At 39.6% G+C, this 20,753-nt stretch overlaps 1 protein-coding gene and 1 pseudogene across 1 annotated transcript in view; one reads left to right on the forward strand and one right to left on the reverse strand.

Moving 5' to 3' along the window:
• The window catches only part of Myo1d (myosin ID), a 481,196-nt gene that overhangs the window by 120,231 nt on the left and 340,212 nt on the right, over positions 1 to 20,753 (forward strand). Inside the window, exons 4-11 of the mRNA XM_029553582.1 lie at positions 955 to 1,120; positions 2,617 to 2,670; positions 5,275 to 5,370; positions 9,929 to 10,045; positions 10,868 to 11,071; positions 12,083 to 12,228; positions 12,306 to 12,420; positions 16,758 to 16,928. Coding sequence (XP_029409442.1) covers positions 955 to 1,120; positions 2,617 to 2,670; positions 5,275 to 5,370; positions 9,929 to 10,045; positions 10,868 to 11,071; positions 12,083 to 12,228; positions 12,306 to 12,420; positions 16,758 to 16,928 — 1,069 coding nt within the window. The remainder of the gene's footprint in view (positions 1 to 954; positions 1,121 to 2,616; positions 2,671 to 5,274; positions 5,371 to 9,928; positions 10,046 to 10,867; positions 11,072 to 12,082; positions 12,229 to 12,305; positions 12,421 to 16,757; positions 16,929 to 20,753) is intronic.
• On the reverse strand, positions 14,820 to 14,929 carry LOC115066795 (annotated as a pseudogene).

Below are 20,753 nucleotides of genomic sequence, written 5' to 3' on the forward strand. Positions count from 1 at the left end.
GGGATGGAAGGGTGAATGTGGCTTAGGGAGTCCCAGCGCGGAGAGCTGCGCTGTAGACTTACCCCAAGAGGCCTGAGGATAGTAGTGCCTTAAATTTTTTTTACATAAAGTATTCATTTGAAAAACAAAAGTGTTAAATTGAAGGGAAAAGTTCCTTGAAATAAAACTTTACCAATCCTATGAGACTCTTGCCTACTAGGACTATAGTGATGTGTTGTTCGCTCCAGATTTTTAAGCATTTGCTAGCACATGTATGATGTGCACAGACACTCCTGTGTTGCAGGCACACTCACTTATCAGAGATCCTAAAATACATACTGTTTTTCAGCATCACGTCCACTAATACATTCTAGACATCTTTCCATAGCAGTATAATGATGTGCTCTTGTTTTTGTTTGGGTTTTTTTTTTGTCTTGGGGGGTGTGTGGTACATACATATGAGTGTATGGGTGTACTATAAGCACTTGTGTACATGTGAAAGCCAGAGGAAGGCCAGTGTCTTCCTCTATCATTTCTCTACCTTATTGCCTTGAGACAGTGTCTTTTACTGAACCCCGAGTTTGCCATTTCAGCTAGGCTGACTAGCCAATGAGTTCTCAAGGATCTACTTACGAATGTCCTACAAAGCTGGGGTTAGAGACACACACTTTTTATTTGTGTGCTGGAGATTTGAACTCAGGTCTTCATGCTTGCAGACCAAGCACTCTTACTGACTCAGCCATCTCCCCAGTCCCCAGCCCCTTTCTTTGAAACATTGCATAGTATTTCATTATACTGGAAAACAAAAATATATTTTTAATATCCCTGTTGGTGGGCATTTAAATTATTTGTTTTTTAATATTGCAAACAAGGATACAGTCAGTATCCTTGTATAAATGTGTTTTAGCAAAATCCAATTCTTTTAAACAGTTCACCTCTAAAACTTTTAATAACTTTGATATATGTTTGTTAAAGAGTGAAGAATATGCTGCTTAAGTCTAACTGTGTTTTGGAAGCTTTTGGAAATGCCAAAACCAACCGTAATGATAACTCAAGCAGGTTCGGAAAATACATGGATATCAACTTTGATTTCAAGGGAGACCCTATTGGTGGACATATCAATAACTACTTACTGGAGAAGGTAAATTGTGTTGAATTCCTACAAATTTCTATGGTAATGCTTATAAGAACTGAGTTTTTAAAAAATAATACTTGTATTATTTCATTGGCTGTCTTAAAGTGGCTTTTAAGCCTATTATCCCTCATCACATTGCTTTCTGCTGTAAGCTATTCTTATGTTCTCTTATGAGTACCTATTATATCAGTTTAGAAAATGTTACATTTTGTAGATGCAGGTTTGGGGTATGTATGGGACAGGAGGGTATGATGTGACAACTTAGGGTAAAATTTAGCCAAAATCCCAAACCAATCAGATCTCATTTCCTTCACACACACACACACACACACACACGTGTGTCTGTCTCTTTCTCCTGTGTAGCTCAGACTAGCCTGTAACTCACCAGTCCCTTGCCCCAGCAGTGCTGAGGTTTCAGGAATGTACCACCAGTCTGAGCTTTCAAATCTACTCTTTTATGTTACCATCTTCCATCTAACTTACTTTTAAATTGAAACAGAAATTTCCTTTTCTTCCAGTTTCTATTTGCTCACCGTTTTATAGCATTATATATATTTTTATGCTCTTTCCTCTTAATTATGAAGCATTCTGTATTTGGTCAGTGAAAATTAGACCCCGTTTGTAGAAGATTCTAATTAAGACTCTCCTCTTGGGATGGCCAGAGAGGCTGTGCCATAGATGCCTACCTGGTCTTGATTACCAGGAGACTGGCTGCAGGAACGCACAGGTGTTCATCCTCCCCATCCACAGCTAAACCATGCAGTATCCACCTTGAATTGTGTTCTAGGGTAATCTCATGCTTCTCAGTCAAGGGTTTCCCATCCCAGTTACTCCATAGCATCTTATAGCAGTATAATTTCTATCTATTTTTATAGGGAGGTCTGACAGTTAAGAAAATAGTACTTTATCAGAGCCAGTTGGAAAAGAACAGAAAACGCCAAATATTACCGTCTGTTCTCCCTAATGTTTTCATGGCTCTGCTGTGTGTACATAGGCAATCAAAAAGATCACTTTGAATGAACACACATTTTGAGCCCATTCCTAATGTTAGTGTTTTTGGAGCATCTAGGTAGCAGTCTCTAGGGCCTAATCTTTTTGACTGATTTTATTACAGGACATATAATGCCTTCCTCTTTGAAATGCCAGCAGACTCCAGGAAGGGAATGTTGAGAATGTTCCTCCCCAACATTCCTTTCCATTCTCCCTACTCCATCCCTGTCCCTCACCAAATACTATCTTTAGACTCCAGGTTGAAAAAGAAAATCTTCATTCTTCAAGAAAGTTTAGACACCTCCTTTTTAAGCAACATAAAGAATTATCAAAATATTGCCAGAAAAGCCCACAGAGAACACCCTCCCCTATCTTAGATGAGTTCTGGCCACAGAATCTTTAGGGCTTAAATGTACTATAGATAGAAGATTCTCCAAGAAAGTAGCTTCCAATTTATTTTAAAACTTCCTTTTCAGATTAACCATTTTAATGTTTTGTTTTGTTTTTCTTAGTCTCGAGTGATTGTGCAGCAGCCGGGAGAACGAAACTTCCATTCTTTCTATCAGGTTAGTCATCTGTTTTGCAGAGAACTGATCATTTGCCTGGTAGTACAGAAAAATCTTTCTATTGACTCTCATTGTCCCACAATATACTACATGTATGTACACATACACATACCCTAACCCACCTACTTCCTAAGAGATGTGATTGGTGTGACCATTGTGAGAGCTGGCAGGTGATTAGGTCTCCTAGGCTGAGTATTGCCTACATTTCCTTGCAGCTAAGGTAACAGTTTAGTGACCATGAAAGCTTTTGATATGGTGCTTTCTAAATACGTTAATTTTATTCTTTTGAATTGAAGTTATTATTCCTATATTTGAGAGTTCAGAGATGAAAACATAAATTCAGTTTATGTTGCTCTTGATAGCTATGAGCAATATCATCACTTCAGGGGGAAGAAAAAAAACAGGATTTATAAAGCCAAGAGAAAATGATCATCTTTGTCCTGTCAGAACACAGAAAAAAAATGTCTTTTAAGAGTACTACTAGAGTTTGGAACAAACTTTATTTATTTATTTATTTATTTATTTATTTATTTAGTCTTTTTGAGACAGGATGTCCCTATAGCCCCAGCTGCCCTGGCACTCGCTATGTAGACCAGGCTGGCCTTGATCTCACAGAGATCCTCTTGCCTCTGCCTCCTGAGTTATGGGACTAAAAGTGTGTACCACTACGCCCAGTGGAACAAAGTCTTAAATAACATTTCTTTGGTACATCTCCACTCATAGAACAAGTATGATATATTATTTTTGAAACCCAAAGTAATGTAAACCAAGGCTAATAAAGTTGGATGACCTAATTAAGTAATACTATTTTGAGTATTAAAGAATTAAGACTTTGGGGCTAGGGAGCTAGCTCACTCAGTAAAGTGCCTGCTGGGTAAGCAAAAGGACCTGAGTTTAATCCCTGCATAAAAAAAGAACAAAACAAAACAGGTGTGGTGGTGTGCACTTAAAATCCTAGTGTTGGGGAAGCAGAGACATGTAGATCCTGAGACTGTCTAACCAGCAGTCTAGCCTGCTCAGCAAGCTCCAGGCCAAGGAGAGATTCAGTCTCAAAAAAGACAAAGTGAACAGAACCTGAGGAATGACACTGTAGCCTCCATGCACACCCCTCTCCCCCAGGAACATATGCACATATGCATGCAGTCACACAATTAAAACTGTGAATTAAAAAGATTGATTCATATGTGTAGCTGTCTTTGAAGGTGATTAATAGTAACAGAACAATTGAATACAGTATCAAATTTGATTAGGTAACTGCTTTAGTTAATACTACTCAAGTTCTAGGTGTTTGGTTTAAAAATCATTTTTAAAAATCTGACATTGTACATTTTAAATAAACCAAAGCTTAGAGTTTAATACAGAACTTTTATGCACAATACCTTCTGAAGATCTCTTCTGTAATGTAAAAGGGGTATTAGTTTTGTATTTGTTTTTGGTGACAATTTGCTATTTTGGATAAACTTTTTCTACAAAATATATGAGTTATTTATTTCAAGAACTTGGAACTTTTTTACCAGTGTTTCCCACTTGAATGAAGTTGCTGAAATGTGTCTTCACCCTCCACAAGAGTCTTGGTTGCCCAGTCACACTCCTTTCTGACTGTGATGCTTGAGGAAGAAAGCTGCTCAGCGCACACATGGCTCAGCATAGGACTGTCCGCTGCTGCTGCCTCTTCCACAGCAATGTTGACTTTTTCTAAATTCTGCAAAAAGCTATGTGCTCTCTGTAATGAAGCAACTAAGCAGTAACTATGTCAGGACAGGAATCCAGTCTTATAGACAATCATATTTGCAGCAAGAATCTTTTAGACCAATCTTGTAAATGTACTGAGATGTTTTATGTAATATTGCTCACAGCTCTGTAACTTTCTGCTTAACTTTTGACATGGAAGCCATTTAACTATAAGTAAAAATAACAAAAATTCCAAAAATTTCTTCAAAGCCTGAAACAAGAGGACCTAAATGAAGAAACCCCAAAAATGAGTAAGAACTAGATTACCACTAAGTTAAAATATTTAATATTTTGAGATTAGTATCTGACAATTGTATTAGTCAAGGTTCTCAAAAGAAACAGAACCAAAAGAATGAATATGTATTAAAATAGATTTATTAGATAGATTTGTAGGATACAATCTGAGTAGTCTAAGAATAGCTCTTTTCATTCTGGAGCGGCTGACAACCCAGCAACTGCTCTACAAGGCCTTACTTAGTAGTCCTAATCTGGCACTGAAGGCCTGGAGGATTCCTGAAGAGCCACAGGTCTTCATTCTATACCAGAAGCCCAAAGAAGCTGGGCTCTGATGTCAGCAAAGAAATGTAGTGACTGTGATGGCAGCAGCAATAGAGTAGATGAGCTCACCAGCAAGATGTGGAGACAGTGAGGCACAAACACTTGGTCCTGCTTTTATCTTTCTGCCACTCAAATTCATTCGGCATTTGGGTACTCCCCAAATTCAAGGTGGGTCTTCTCACATCAAATAACCTATCAAAAACGTCCCTCACAGGCTGCCATAATAGTGTATCTTTTAGTTGAGTCCAGATCCAATCAAGTTGACAACGAAGATTAACCACCACAGCAATTTATTTTAAATTAAATATTTTTCAGCTACTCCAGGGAGGTTCAGAGCAGACGCTGCGTTCTCTACATCTGCAGAAATCCCTCTCATCCTACAACTATATCTGTGTGGGCGCACAACTGAAGGTGAGTTTCCTGTTTGAGAGTGCTCTGGTACAGAAACAGAAAAGAATCAGAAGGAGCATGAACTACTTGTCTGGCCCAGCCTGCTGCCTTGTGGCAGATACATGTCTCTTCCACTCTGCTTTGAAAATTCTCTGGGACAGAAATTCAGGCTGGAGAGATGACTCAGCGGTTAAGAGCATAGATTGCTCTTACAGAGGACCTGGATTCAATTCCCAGCACCCACATGGCAGCTAACTCCAGTTCCAGGGGATCCAACACCCTCTTTTGAGCTCCACGAGCATTGCACTACATGGGCGTACTTACATACACGCAGGCAATACACTCATACACATAAAATAAAAATAATAAATAAAATTTAAAAAAATTCTCTGGGACAGAAACGTAATACATTGTTAGGTGAAAACCTTGCTTACTAATCCATAACTTTGTTTTGTCACCATCTAACTGAAGTTTCTGTGTTCAGTGTTTTCTCTTAATTTTTAATCTGATTCGATTTGTTTTAACACTATAAAAATGCTAGTAGGACTAAGAAGTCTGCTCCCTAGGAGTTCATATGCTTTCATCGAAGGCAAGTTGGTCTGACAAAACAAAATTAAAAAACACTTTCTCTTCACTATTCTTTTTAACTTTTAAAATTTTATTTTATGTGTGTATTGCCTGCATGTAAGTGCACCTGCCGGTGCCAGCCAGCCAAGATCGACAGTACCTGAAAGGGGGAGTGAGGATTGAAAGAAAAAACAAGAGACAGAAAAGATACTTGGGAGGGCTGTCAGTAGAGACTGCAGCCCCGGTTCATTTCAGCTCTGCCTTTTTATACAGAAGAACTCAATTAATTTCAACAACTGTTTTTCCCACCTGTATCTGAGGGTCAAGGAGCAGTCAAATACTTGTTTTGTGAGCTCCACCGTATAAACACATTCCTCCTGATTTGGCAGATTAGGTACTGGTGTGCAAAACACAAACTCAGTAAACAAGCCTGCCACAGCTTATGTACATAATGGATTAATAGCTCCCGACATGCACCCATCATGCAGTGTCTGAAGAGGTCAGAAGAAGGCATTGGAGCCCCTGGAACTGGAGTTCCAGATAGTTACTAGCCAGTATGTGGGTGCTGGGATTCAAACCTGGGTCTCCTAAAAGAACAGCCATATGTATGCTATTTTTATAATTTTTAAAAATACTTTATTATTTTTATTTTATGTGTATGAGTGTATGTAGGTGCATCTGTGTTGTGCAATGCCCACAGAGGTTAGAAGAGGACATCAGATCCCCTGGAACTGGAGTTATGGACAGCTGTAAGCCGCCATGTGGAATCGAACACGGGTTCTCTGCAAGAGCAGTCAGTGCTCTTACTGTTGAGCCATCTCTTCAGTCCCCCTTTTCTCCCCCCCTGCAAAACAGGGTTTCACTGTAGCCCCAGCTGGCCTGAAACTCACTATGTAGACCAGGCTGGCCTTGAACTCACAGAGATCTGCCTGCCTCTGCCTCCCGAGTGCTGGGATTAAAGGTATGTGCCACCATACCTGGCCATGTTCACTATTTTTTAAATATTGATTTTGATTAACCTAGGAATTAGTTTTCAATTAATTAATTTTAGTAATGTAAGCATTAATAGGTTATAAAGAGATAGTTACAGTATTATCCTATTTAGCAGAAGCAAGGATTTAAATTCATACAGTAAGATATGGAAGACCTAGACCACAGTTTTAATGTTCAGTCAGAAAGAGGAAGCTTATGGATATTTATGTCCTGCTTTTGTGTATTTTTAACTTTTCTATAATTAAAAAAAAATGCATTGCTGTGAAGGTTTAGTGGTGCATGCCTGCAACCTAGCAGTCAAGAAACTGATACTGTAGGGGCTGCTAAATCATCCTGGGCTACATGCCTCAAAAATAAGAAAAAGCATTGGTGGTTTTAGGTGGATGAAAAATAAGAGCTTCTAAAAGAAAAGGATGTTGGGAGGTACTTTTATTTAAATTATTATTCATTTTAAGCTAATTATACCCTCATTACTGGCTTAGCAATGTTTTTATTGCTATGCATAGAAACAAATGGTACTTAAGTTTTGTAGCTAATTTTCTGTCATTTGATATTTAAGTTATACCATCTTTTTAACAGTCTTCTAAGAGCAGAAATATTTGCCTGGAAATTAATTGAAAATGAAGCAATAGAGGGCAACACTCCAACTTTCTGAGCATTGCCAGAAATACTTAAATATATAGAGAGGATTGTAAAAATCAGCATTGAAAAAGCGAGTGCCTGGGATATTCCTTTTCAATCTGGTTGTCTTGTTAACAAAATTACTTTTTGCCAGGTTTCATATAGCTTAATACTTAAGTATGAAGTTGACATTTAGACTTCTTTCTAAGTTAAATTCAGCTTAGGTCCTGTTTTTGTTGAAGTGTTCATTCATACTTTTTTTTTTCTTATTCTTCCTTTCTGATAAAAACAAAGAATATGTGCTCATAGTCAAAACTTAAGATATAGGCTTAAATTTTAGCATATGGAAATATAATTAGTAATAACGACCTGCATGTATGTTTATTAACAAAATTATACAGTAAATCCTGATTAAACCTACTTTTATATTACAATTATTATTTTCCCTTACAAATATAAATAAGATTTTAATAACCATAAATTATTATATATTTTTTTAAGTAATCTTAAATTGTAGGGATCATGTAGAAATTAAGATATCTTAGGTTACAGGTAAGAGAAAATCCAACTGAAAGTTTCTCAAAACAAGGGACTGAAGAGATGGCTCAGTGGTTAAGAACACTGGCTGCTCTCACAAAGGACCCAGATTGTCCTTTGTGACACCCACACCACATGGCAGCTAACAACCATCTGTAACTGCAGTTCCAGAGGATCTGATGCCCTCTTCTGGCCTCTGTGGACATTGCAAAACACAGATTCATGCAGGCAAAATACTCATACGCATAAAATGAAAATAGTTGTTCTTAAGTTTCCCCAAACAAGAAGAAACTTATTTATCCTGTATAATAGTGAGTATTGGGATAGCAGTTCCAGAGTTGACGAATTCAGTGTCTCAACATTCTTAGAGACTCAGATGCTTTTGTGTTTTTCTTCCAACTTAAAGCTCTGATGCACTCCGTATACTGGCTTGTCCTCTTAGGCTGGTTTTCCTTGTGGTCCCCAAATATCATCAGCAGCCTGAGGATTCACAGGCAAAGGAAATGTTTCTATCTTCTGTCCCTTTATACACTGGTAGAAACTTCTTAGAGCACTTCTTTCACCCAGCTCTCACACCTGCTTTCCCTCGTGTGCATGGATCACAATGGTATCACATGCCTGTAAACCAGTTGCTTGGTAAGGGGAAGAAGATCGCCATGATAAGTTTAGACTCTTGAAGCTCCTGAGGCTAGGAACAAGCTAATCATGGATGAACTTGGAGAGGACTAATTGTTGTTCTGTTAGCAAGAATGAAATGGTAGACTGTTAGGGAAGCATCCAGCAACTCCTCACTGTAGGCCATAACTGCCATTTCAACATGGTTGCAGTTTATAATACTAGTAATATCTGATATTTTAGTGCTTTTTTATGTGGTAGGGACTAGACAACAACCCTGTAGGAGATGTGTTATTCTGTCCATGTTATCTGTGAGGAAATTAAGGCTCAATAAGGTTAAGTGTCTAGCCCATAGTAAAGATGCTCGTAGGTACAGGAGCTTGCCTGGTTGTCCCCTGGGTACAGAATGTGCCTTCCTCAGGCAGAGAGGTCTCCTTCCTGTGTCCTTCCTCAGCAAGCAAGCAAGTGGCCAAGACTCTATGTCCAGGCAAGAAGAGCAATCTACTGTGAGAAGGTTTAGTCCATAACTGCTTTGGGGAAAACCTTTAATAAGCAGTTACCACTGCTTTATTGTGAAATCTGTTGGCTAACTGGTACTACCAACCTGATAGCCACAGCTCCTAAAGGCTTGAAGACTCATCGTTGAACACTGGTGTTCCAGTTAGAAGCTATACTTTACCATATGCTTATCAGACAAAAGAAAACAATGGAGTATAATTCCAGGCTATGCAACAGCTTGGTAAATGACAGAGGCTGCTGACTTCGTTCTTGGGGGCCTTGCTTTTCCTCACCTAGGAAATAAGCCTAACGATACACAGTGGAAGCGCTGTTGCCTGCCTGCACCAGAGGAACTGTGGGACAGAGAGCTGCAAGTGCAATAGCCATCCATGGATTTTGGCAGTTCTCACGTTCAACATTTTCATGTGTGATCTCACATCCCATGTCATTGCCTTCACAGAATACAGAGCTGTGACCTTCTCTGAGCCAATTTAGGACAGAAGCTTCTAGAAAAGTGCATGGTGCTTATTTTAAGTGATGGTGTTCATACACAAATAGGCCTTAAATGTGCTGAATGATCTTTCCATCCTGAAATAATTTTTATTTTCTCTGGACAGTTACCTCCCTTTAAAATGATTTACTACAAAGGCATCAAGACCTTGGCTGACTTGACTTTAGTTTCATAATTGTTGGCTTTTAATGCTCTTGTGAAATGTCTATGACCTAAGTTTTCCATTTTCATGTCTAGTCTTCCATCAATGATGCTGCAGAGTTCAAAGTTGTAGCTGATGCCATGAAAATCATTGGCTTCAAACTTGACGAGATCCAAACAGTGTATAAAATTTTGGCTGCTATTCTTCACTTGGTGAGTAGGGACTCTCAAAGTCTGTTGTTTCCCTGTGGAAACAGGGTACTCTTTCAGAAGATTTTGTTCCTGTAAATTTTTTTTTACGTGTATGAGTGTATTGCTTGCATGTATGTGAGTACACCCGTGTCGTGCAATGCCATGGAGATCAGAAGAGGCCTTTGGATTCCCCTGGAACTGGAGTTAAGGACAGTTCGTAGCCGCCATGTGGGTGCTGGGAATCGAACCCGACTCCTCTGTAAGAGCAGTCAGTGCTCTTAACCTCTGAGCCAGCTCTCCAGCCCCTGTTCCTGTAAATTTTAAAAGTAGTTTATGTAGTGGGGATTTTGCTCTTGTTTTGAAAAATGAGGGATTTTCCAAATCAGTATAGGTTTGGAGACTTCTTCAGTTCATTGTTTTATGTATCTCATGACTCCTTGAACAGGTTAATTTCAAGGAGAAGAAAGAGCTCAGCAATGCTCTGACTTCTAATGATAATGGCATTTGAAGCAGAAGATCCAAGTGCAGACTTGGTGGTCTCAAAGGCACAGCTAGCTTATTGGAAAGCCAATACTATAAACCAAAATGGCAAGGAATTCATACATTTGGCTATGTAAAAATATAGAAGAACCTCTACAAAATATACAAAATGAAAGGATAAACCAGTATATGGAGAAGAAGAAAAAAGATAAAGTGCTAGGCTTTCATATATGGACAAATATATTTCGGAAGAAAAGTACAAACAAGGTCACTTGAATTCCATTTTAGTTGACATATACCTGTTGTGTGATGTTTCAAAAACTCATTGGAAATGCTGTGTTTTGTTTTTCATTTTTGATATAGGGAAACTTAAAATTTATAGTAGATGGTGACACGCCACTTATTGAGAATGGCAAGGTTGTGTCTATCATAGCAGAATTGCTCTCTACTAAGACAGACATGGTTGAGAAAGCCCTTCTTTACCGGACTGTGGCCACAGGCCGCGACATTATCGACAAGCAGCACACGGAACAAGAAGCTAGCTATGGCAGAGATGCCTTTGCCAAGGTGAGTCTGAACTCGATCCCATGTGGCTAGTGTTAATTTCAGCTGCAGCTTGACACAACCTGTAAGGATGTGTTCATATGTCCCTGACAGTGTGCTGGCAGCTTTTAGAAACCACAATGAGATTTTCTGGCTGTCACTGTCTCAGTGAAGTCCCTGGTTGTGAGCAGCACTGGCTGGAAAAGGAAACTAGACCAATGGTGGCACTGATGGAGTCAAGGCTGCTCAGCAGGGTGGCACCAGTGCTCCTCTCCTGCCTCATTTCTACTGTCTTCATCTACCTTTTCATTCCAGCACATTCATCTTTCTTGTTCAAAAATTTTTTATTTTTTATTTTCTGTGTGTGAGTGTATTGCCTGCATGTATATTAGTACACCTGTGTCATACAGTGCCCACAGAGGTCAGAAGAGGATGTCATATCCCCCAGAACTGGAGTTCTAGATAGTTGTTAGCCACCATGTGCATGCTGAGAACTGAACCCAGGTCCTCTGGAAGAGCAGCCAGTGCTCTTAACTGCTGAGCCATCTCTCAGCCCTCGTCACACTTATCTTTTCTTGAGCCTCTTGCAGTCTTCATTCTTTTCTTCCAGCCACAGGACTTCTGTGTGTGCGATTCCTTTGTTTGCATCGCTCCTCCATCCCATCTTGCCTTGTTTCATCTCATCCTGTTTACTTTTCTCAAAGAAGCCTTCCCTTGACTCCCTACAGTTTTTGGAGAAGAAAAGATCAGGGATATTACTGATCCAGTGAGTCATGGACCCATGCCTGTGGAATATTCTTAAAATACATATAGTAACCAATAACTTATTTTTAAAAAAAAAACCCCAACTGCTTGCTTCAGTTTGGTACACATCATTTAGCTGTCTGTTTAATAGGTCATGTGTATTTTCATTGTTCTACTTAGGCAATAACAGCTATGCTAAACAGTAAGAAGACACATGGGAACTGAAGGCATCCCAAACCCAGAGGACTCATTCCCAACAGCAAGAATTTACGGGTGTTCTCTTTCCCACAGGCAATATACGAGCGCCTTTTTTGTTGGATTGTTACTCGCATCAATGACATTATTGAAGTCAAGAACTATGATACTACAATTCATGGGAAAAACACTGTTATTGGTGTCTTGGATATCTATGGCTTTGAAATATTTGACAACAACAGGTAAGCTGGATGAGCTACTTAAAACCCTATTGAGCTTTTTTCCTGTATTTGAACCTAATATACCCCATTTCATGTAGCTTTGAACAGTTCTGTATCAACTACTGCAATGAGAAACTGCAACAGCTGTTTATTCAGCTGGTTCTGAAGCAGGAGCAAGAAGAATACCAGCGGGAGGGTATCCCTTGGAAACATGTGAGTACACTCGTGGGAAGACACCTGAAGAGGTGTCTCATCACACCTTAGCATGCTTATTTACCACCTTGGGTCCTTGAACCACCTGGACCTTAGCTTTCCTTCTTGAGATATATAGATCCCGTCCATTTTCAGGGATGTAGGTGGAATTTCTCTAATCCAGTGGGCTCACTTGCTGGTGCCCAAGAAATGCTCAGTTGCAACAGATAAGCCTCACATTTTCACTACACAGCCACTGCTACATGGCTTCCTGGTTTCTATTTACCTATTAGAGTGACTTACTTACTTTTGTCTTAAATTAGATGAACATGCTTCCAAATCTAGTTTTTCTTGCTCCCCCTTCCTTCTTTTTCTCCTCTATTTTATAAACTCAGTGGCCTTTTGTTGCTCTCTATTCATGATGTTCATATTCCCTAAAGCCTGTGCTTTGGAACGCTTGTGTTCACGTTCAGTTCCATGTTCTTTCTTTTGTTATCACCTCTCGCCTTGTGGCTCTTTGTGAATTTTTGCAGTTGTCAGAGGCCAACTCTGTAGATGAGGTACAGCTGGAGAATATGACTGGTCTAGGGTTCATAGCCCAGAGATCAGGGCTGAAAGGCTTGCTTGTTTGGCCTTCTTGGTCTACCATAGACTGCCTGCTCCTGATAAGAAATTTGTATATTTTTTAAAGTTTTAAGAATGGACTTGCAAAAACTGGGTTTCCATTAGTTTCTGAGGTTTTTTTTATTTGGTTGGTTGGTTTGGGTTTTGTTAGTTTTTGTAACTTTTGGAATTTTTGAGACACAGTGTCATGTATCCCAGGCTGCCCTTCAACCTGTTGTGTAACCAAGGGTGACCTTGCACTCATGTGTTCCCTATGTCTCCTGTCTCTACCTCCTGAGTGCTAGGATTACAGACATTCACTACCATGCCTGGCCCCAAGTTTCTGAGTTTATAAAGCTGTATTTATCCTCTTATGGTGGCACATACTTGTAATCCCAGCACTCTGAAGGGTAGGAGGACCACAAGTTTGAAGCCAACTTGGGCTACAAAGAAATACTTTGTCTCAAACTACAACTAAACAAACAAAAATATCCCTTAACAATCAGAATATCAGCTTCTGTGGATGGTTTAATAAAGAGAAGAATAATAACTGCAATAGTAGGCTAATCCAAACATCAAAAAAGATCAATCACCCTAAAAAATGCAAAAGTTCTTGAAGAACTTAAGTAAGCCAAGAAATATATGTCCTAAAACAGAACCCTAACTGCCCCCCTAGTAACAGTAATAGCATGCCAGTGTCCACCAAAATTAGAATTTCTGTGTCCTCTGACCCCAAACCTCTAAGCATTGTGATTCTTTTATTTATAGGTACAGTTCGTATGTGCCACAACATGCATGTGAAGGTCAGAGGACAACCTTGAGAAATTGTTTTTCTCCTTCCACCTTGTGGGTTCCAGGGATTGAACTCAGCTTGTCAGGGATGACAACAAGCACCTTTACCTGCTAAGCCATCTCACTAACCCAACAATAAAGCTTTTGCACAAAGCTTTTGTATTTGAAGTGGGGATGTGAGACCAGACCCCCATGCCGTTAAGCCACCCCATCACATCTCTCCCATCTCCTTGTATGCCTTAAAAAGAAACTGAGAATGCCAGATTGCTAAAAGAACCTGATTTTAAAACCAACATTAAAAACATTTCTTTAAGCAATGTTTGAAATATCATTAAACTTACAAACCAGGAGTCCCTAGAATCTTCAGCAAGCACTTGCAGGAATGAAATTGGAATTTTAATATTTTGTTTATTTTTTTATTTTATGTGTATGAGTATATTGCCTGAATGTATATAAGTGCACCCATGACCTGCAGTGCCCATGGAGGTCAGAAGAGGGTGCTGGATTCCCCTGGAACTAGAGTTACAGATAGTTGTTAGCCACCATGTGGGTGCTGAGATTCGAACCCTGGTCCTTTGCAAGAGCAGCCAATGCTCTTAACTGCTGAGCCATCTCTCCAGCCCCAGAAATTGGAATTTTAAATACTTTTTTTAAAAAAAAATATTTATTGTTTTTATTTTATATGTGTGTATTACCTGCATGTAGGTAAGCGCACCTGTGTCTGCGGTGCCTGCGGAGGTCAGAAGAGGCTGTCAGATCCTCTGGGACTGGAGTTACAGATAGTTGTTAGCCACCATGTGGGTGCTGAGATTCAAACCCTGGTCCTTTGCAAGAACAACCAGTGTTCTTAACTGCTGAGTCATCTCTCCAGCCCAGAAATTGGAATTTTAAAGAAATTCTTTGCCTCAAGACAGAAGACTTAGTCTTTAGTTCTAATGTCTTTTAGTCCTAATGTCTAAAAATGGCAGTTATTAATAGATTTCCTGCATTTCAAGTAATTTTAGGACATTTTTTCAAAGATGCAAATAACTTCTCTAAGTAAAAGTAATAATAATGGCCCACAATAAAACATAAAATATTAAACTGGTAAGAACAGATACTACACTTGATCTTAGCCAAAAGGCCGAGAAGCTATAAAAAACATAAAATATTTAGAGCAGGCTTCTCTACCCCATTACCACTGAAGTTATGCACTGGATAATTTTTACAGTGGGTCTGTCTTGTACATTGGATGCAGCATCCTTGACCTTCATCCACTGAGCACCTTTAATATTCCTCTTGTCATGACAATCAAAAATATCTACTGATGTTGCCAAATGTCCCCACAGACAAAATCACCCCCAGTTGAGAAGCATTGATTCAAACCAAAAAAGCGTTGAAAGGAAGGTTTCAAAACAAAACAAAACAAAACTGGTTTTCAGGCTTCCAGTCCATGGGAGAAAATAACATGCAAAACTGGAAATGGAGTTAAAAGCTACAGCAGTGCCGGGCGTGGTGGCACACGCCTTTAATCCCAGCACTTGGGAGGCCAGCCTGGTCTACATAGTGAATTCCAGGACAGCTGGGGCTACAAGGAGACCCTGTCTCAAAAAAGACCAAAAAACAAACAAACAAACAAAAAAGCTACAGCAAATAACTGACGTAAACTGAGTATATGTAAGCCTAGAGCGGGAATCAGCAGAGAGACACCTTAGTGTTCTACTGAGTCTGTAATGCTTTCATCAGATAATGGAGAAAATGTTTAGTTTAGATGCTTCTAACATGAGATGGGACACTTCAACACCTAGGACTGAAATGTTTAATACTAAGCTGCCCATCTTCATGACACACGGCTTGCCCGAGGCCTCTGCATGCTCTGTGTATATGCAGGCCATCAGAACAGAAAGGTACTAGTAGTAGTAGAGGATTTCTGATCAAACGTTGTGTATATCGAAGTGGCTAAAAAGCCCAAAATCATGTATAACTTTATCCAGTTCATAGAAGCAAGAGAAAAGCTTTTTCTTAGGTTTTACAGATATTTACAACTCAAAATTAATTTTTAAAAATATTTTATTTGCCGGGCATGGTGGCACATACCTTTAATCCCAGCACTTGGGAGGCAGAGGCAGGCAGATCTCTGTGAGTTCAAGACCAGCCTGGTCTACGTAGTGAGTTCCAGGACAGCTGGGGCTATAGGGAGACCCTGACCCAAAAAGACCAAAAAAAAATTATATTTTTGTATGTATCTGTGTATCACTTGAATGTATGTAAGTGTATCTATGTCATGCAGTACCCACAGAGGTCAGTGAGGGTGTTGGATCTTCTAGAACTGGAGTTATGCATGGTTGTCAGCCCTCATGTGGGTGCTGGGAACTAAACTCAGGTCCTCTGCAAGAGCAGCCAGTGCTCTTAACTTCTGAGCCATCTCTCCAGCCCCTTAGAATTAATTTTAAAAACTATATTCCCAAAAAAGTTTTAGAACTCTTAGCATCATTTGCTTTCTAACTTTTGGGAAACTGGAAGAAACACACTTGGATTTTTGTTATTGAAGGCCCCATAGGTAGAACTGCAGGCTTTGTGGAGTCTCTGACTTCATTATCAGACAGCACAGCCATGATATTTTCAGGTTAGTTGTTTGACACTTAGTGGGAACTGTCACATGGTTAACAGCAAACAGATTGGAAAACTGACAGTATGAAGGAGTGGGATTGGTTGTAGGCTATGGAGAGAGAATTAAGATCAGAATTAATCTTTGCTTTTCCATAGTTATCTCTTATGAGACTTTTCATAATATAAAGTTAATGGAGAAGTTAAATTATAACCCCTAATAGAATGTGTGCTTATTTTAGTGCTAAACCTCACTGTTTACATATCTGACATTCAGGTGTTTTATTTAAGTTCATATAGCAAAAGGAGACCCCCGTGTGTCTTACCGACCTGGGTCCCTGTTCTCTTGAGCATTGTTTCCTCGCCTTGCCCTGCAGATTGATTATTTTAACAACCAGATCATTGTGGACCTCGTGGAGCAGCAGCACAAAGGCATCATTGCAATCCTGGATGACGCATGCATGAATGTTGGCAAAGTCACCGATGGAATGTTCCTTGAGGCCCTTAATAATAAATTGGGCAAACATGGTCATTTTTCCAGTCGAAAGGTAACAATGAGACTGTCCTCTTATCTTGATCTGTAAGATTTTTGCTCATTGCTCAGCAGGGTTAAATTACTTTACATTAGGTTGAATGTACATTCAAATAAAGAAAAATGTCTGGTAAATTATCTTTTACTGTGGATTAAGTTCTGGTTCTCTGATTTATAGAATGACAAAATCGATAAAATCATAGTAACCAGGAGAGGGAGCTCCAGACTATAGAATTTGTTAGATGCACGAAAAATGAACACATATCTTTAGAAAGTATGATGTCATTTATAACCAATAGGTGCCGAGTCCTTGTTCATGTGCTAGAATTTTACGCCTGCATCTGATAATTCTGGCAAGGGAAATTGCTTTTGTCCTTGACTTTTTACTGTAATCTTCATTTACAAAATGTGGTATATCCTCTATCTTGCTTCTTCAACCCTGTGACTTCCTTGAAAACAGAAATTCTAGCTGTAATCATGGTTATTACAGGGATTACATTCTTTCAATGCATTGGTATCCTTTCAACTCTCCATTTTTTACATTATAAAACTATCACAAACCACATTTGTGAAATAATTGGTGGCAGTTGAGGTTATCAAACCTTTATACCGAACATTATATGCAGTGTGTTTGCCATTTGTATTTGTTGAGGAGTCTCTGTGTGGGGAGAAACACCCCATCATCACCCTAGTCTTACCCACAAATGCAAGCTTGTCCAATAACCAGAAGCTGCCAGGAAAACAGGTCCTGCTCCTTCACATCCAGAAGGAAAGGGGCAAACAGTTCTCTGTAAATCTGTGACACACTGCCACTTTTTAGCATGAATAAATCTACTTTCTTATTTTGTCCCCTTTGAATTTGCATAATCAGAACAGAGAAATTCCCCAATTAACTAGGTAAAGCATGGATCACCATGAAATTGATTACTGACTGATACTTACTTTAGGCCAGTTATTTGTGGCTGCAAGTTGGTCTTCAGCCATTGCAGACTGATCTTCGACATGAGCGGTCCCAGCCAAGGGTATTTCTTTAGCCATTCCCCACTTATACCACAAAGATCAAATTAAGTGCCTCTCATTTTCCAGTTGTAGTCCTCAGTGATGGTCACAACAGTGAGCAAAGTGAGACGCGACCTAAATAATTCTCGGTGGGGCATTTAAAAGGGGCACAATACATAGATTCCCAGTAAGGTTATATAGAGATGCCCATTCTAATCACAGTTGGGTTCTGGAGACTCACCTACCGTTGTGCCTTCCAGATGGTGGGCAGTGTTTGTGAAGTTGAACTGGTCATATTCATACTGAATCAATCTTATTTAAATCTTTTATATTGAACTAGAGAGCTATCTCAAAAAATGAAACCCACCTCATTGTGATATCTTTCACCCATGTCATTTGTTTAACTGAATTAAATAAATTAGTCAAAACTATTTTTAAATGTAATCTCTCTCAGTTTCCTCTCCTCTCTCCGCCTCCTCCCCCAGCCCTCTCTGCCCAGGCTGGCTTCAAACTCCTGGGTTCAGGTGATCCTCAGCTACTCAAATAACTAGTACTGAGGTACACGCCACCACACTAGACTGCAGTCTCATTTTTAAGGGAACCTAAACATAGTACATTTAAGCACTTGCTACTAATTTGCTAGAAAATGCCAAGTAGTATTTACTTGCCAAATAGTATTTCCTTCCTTCTTTTTTTCTTTTTTGGTGGAAATCCCAGTTTCCCAACAGTTCAAAGACCTACGTCTTTTTTTTTCCCCCAATATCCCTTGGACACTGAGATGGGAATATTTAAAGTGTATTTGGGGGACTGTGTATATGTGTATGGTATGGTGCACATGTATATGTTCATGTGTGTTTAAGCATATGGAAGCCAAAGGTCAATGTTGTATATCTCCCTCTATAGCTCTCCACCTTTAAATCTTTAAATCTTTTTTTAAAAGCGTAGAGAACAAGAGTCTGAAGAGTGTGAGTCACTGGACAGGACTCCTATATTAAACTTTACCCAGGGGAGGAGGTGCATGACCACATGAAAACAGAGTCTTACAGCTCCTAGGACCTTGCTCTTATGAAACTACAACAGTGGTGTCAACATGGTGTCAACATGTACTTTATTCTTTGAGACAGGGTCTCTCACTGAACCTGAAGCTCACTGATCAGCTAGGGCTTCCTCATATCCTATCGTCTCTGCCCCACCTAGCACTGGGATTATAGAAGTCCATTGTACCTGGCTTTTATGTAGATGCTGGGACTCCTAACTCAGGTCCTCATGCTTATACAGCAAGCATTTTACTGGCAGCCATTTCCCCAGCTTCATTTTTAGGGAATTTTGCCTCATAAAGGAAAGAAATGAAATAACCAAGCCGTTAAGATACTTTTTAATCACTATAAACCTGTATGTTAAATAATGCCATTAGCCTGTGTGTTGAGCCAGGTGTCATTTGCTACTGCTTACTGATCAGCTAGGCTTAATGACTTAGTAAATAGAAGATTTCTGGCTTTTATTTGAAACTAAGATCTTCCTTTGTCATTAAAGTTACTGTGAAGAATCATTCACATGACCCAAGAAACCAATGAAATATTTTAAAATAAGAAAGTAAATGATAAATACATAACTACTAGACAGGCATGGTGGCGCACACCTTTAATCCCAGTGCTTAGGAGGCTGAGGCAGGCAGATCTCTGTGAGTTCAAAGCCAGCCTGGTTTACATATAAGTTCCAGGCCAGCTGGGGCTACAAGAAGACCCTATCTCAAAAAAGACAAAATAGTAATAATAATAACTACCCAAAAAAGTTAGTTTTGTTTTTCTGTTGAGGACAGTCAAGGCTTTGCATTATAGCCAGATAGAAGACTGGCCCATTATTTGGGTCTTTTTCCCTTCAATAGTTTTACAAATTAAAGGATTTTGTAAAACAGCTTAGAAAAAGGGAGAGGGCTGGAGAGATAGTCCAGTGGTTAAGAGCACCTCCTGCTTTTACAGATGACCCAACTTTGGTTTCTAGCACCTACATTGGTGGCTCACAACTGCCTTTAATTACAGTTCCAGGGAATCTGACACCCTCTTCTGGGCTCTGTTGGCACCTGTACTCAAGTGCACATAACCCAGACATAGATACACACAAATAACAACAAATCTTTTTTGGGGGGGGGACAGGGTCTTCCTGTAGCCCTAGCTGTCCTGGAACTCACTATGTAGATCAGTCTGGCCTTGAACTCACAGAGATCCGCCTGCCTCTGCCTCCCGGGTGCTGGGATTAAAGGTGTGCACCACCACGACCGGCAACAAATCTTTTTAAAAGAGAGAAAGAAAAATTATTTATTTTGGAGATTCTTCTGTATGTTAGATGCTTTGGTCTCAGTTCATTTAACTTTCAGCTCTCTGAGATAAGTGATTATTAAAAGAGACAGAGTGGGGCTACACAGATGGCTCAGTGGTTAAAAGCACTGGCTGCTCTTGCAGAGGACCAAGGTTTTGTTCCTAGCACCTACATGGCAGCTAACAACCTTCCATGACTCTAATTCCAGGGGACCCATTGCCCTCTTCTGGCCTCTGCAGGAGGTGTCCATAGTGTACTTACAGGCAAAACTCTCATACATATAATTCTTCATTTGTGAAATTAATGGCTTGTCATTCCATTAGCATCTGGATCCCACTGCCCTGACTGGATTGTGTGCTATATGACATTAGCACCTAAGTAATTCACTGCAGCTGAACTTGGTACTGCATAGATTCTCACATGTCTGCCTTAGAGCCTACCCAAGAGCCAGTGATCTTTCACAGGGCAGACAGAGACATCTGGGTGCTACTATAACGAGGAGGAAGGTTGGATAAAGTCATAGAGA

This window comes from Nannospalax galili, unplaced genomic scaffold (assembly GCF_000622305.1).
Source record: "Nannospalax galili isolate Female #2095 unplaced genomic scaffold, S.galili_v1.0 scaffold363, whole genome shotgun sequence".
In the NCBI taxonomy this organism is placed as follows: Eukaryota; Metazoa; Chordata; class Mammalia; order Rodentia; family Spalacidae; genus Nannospalax; species Nannospalax galili.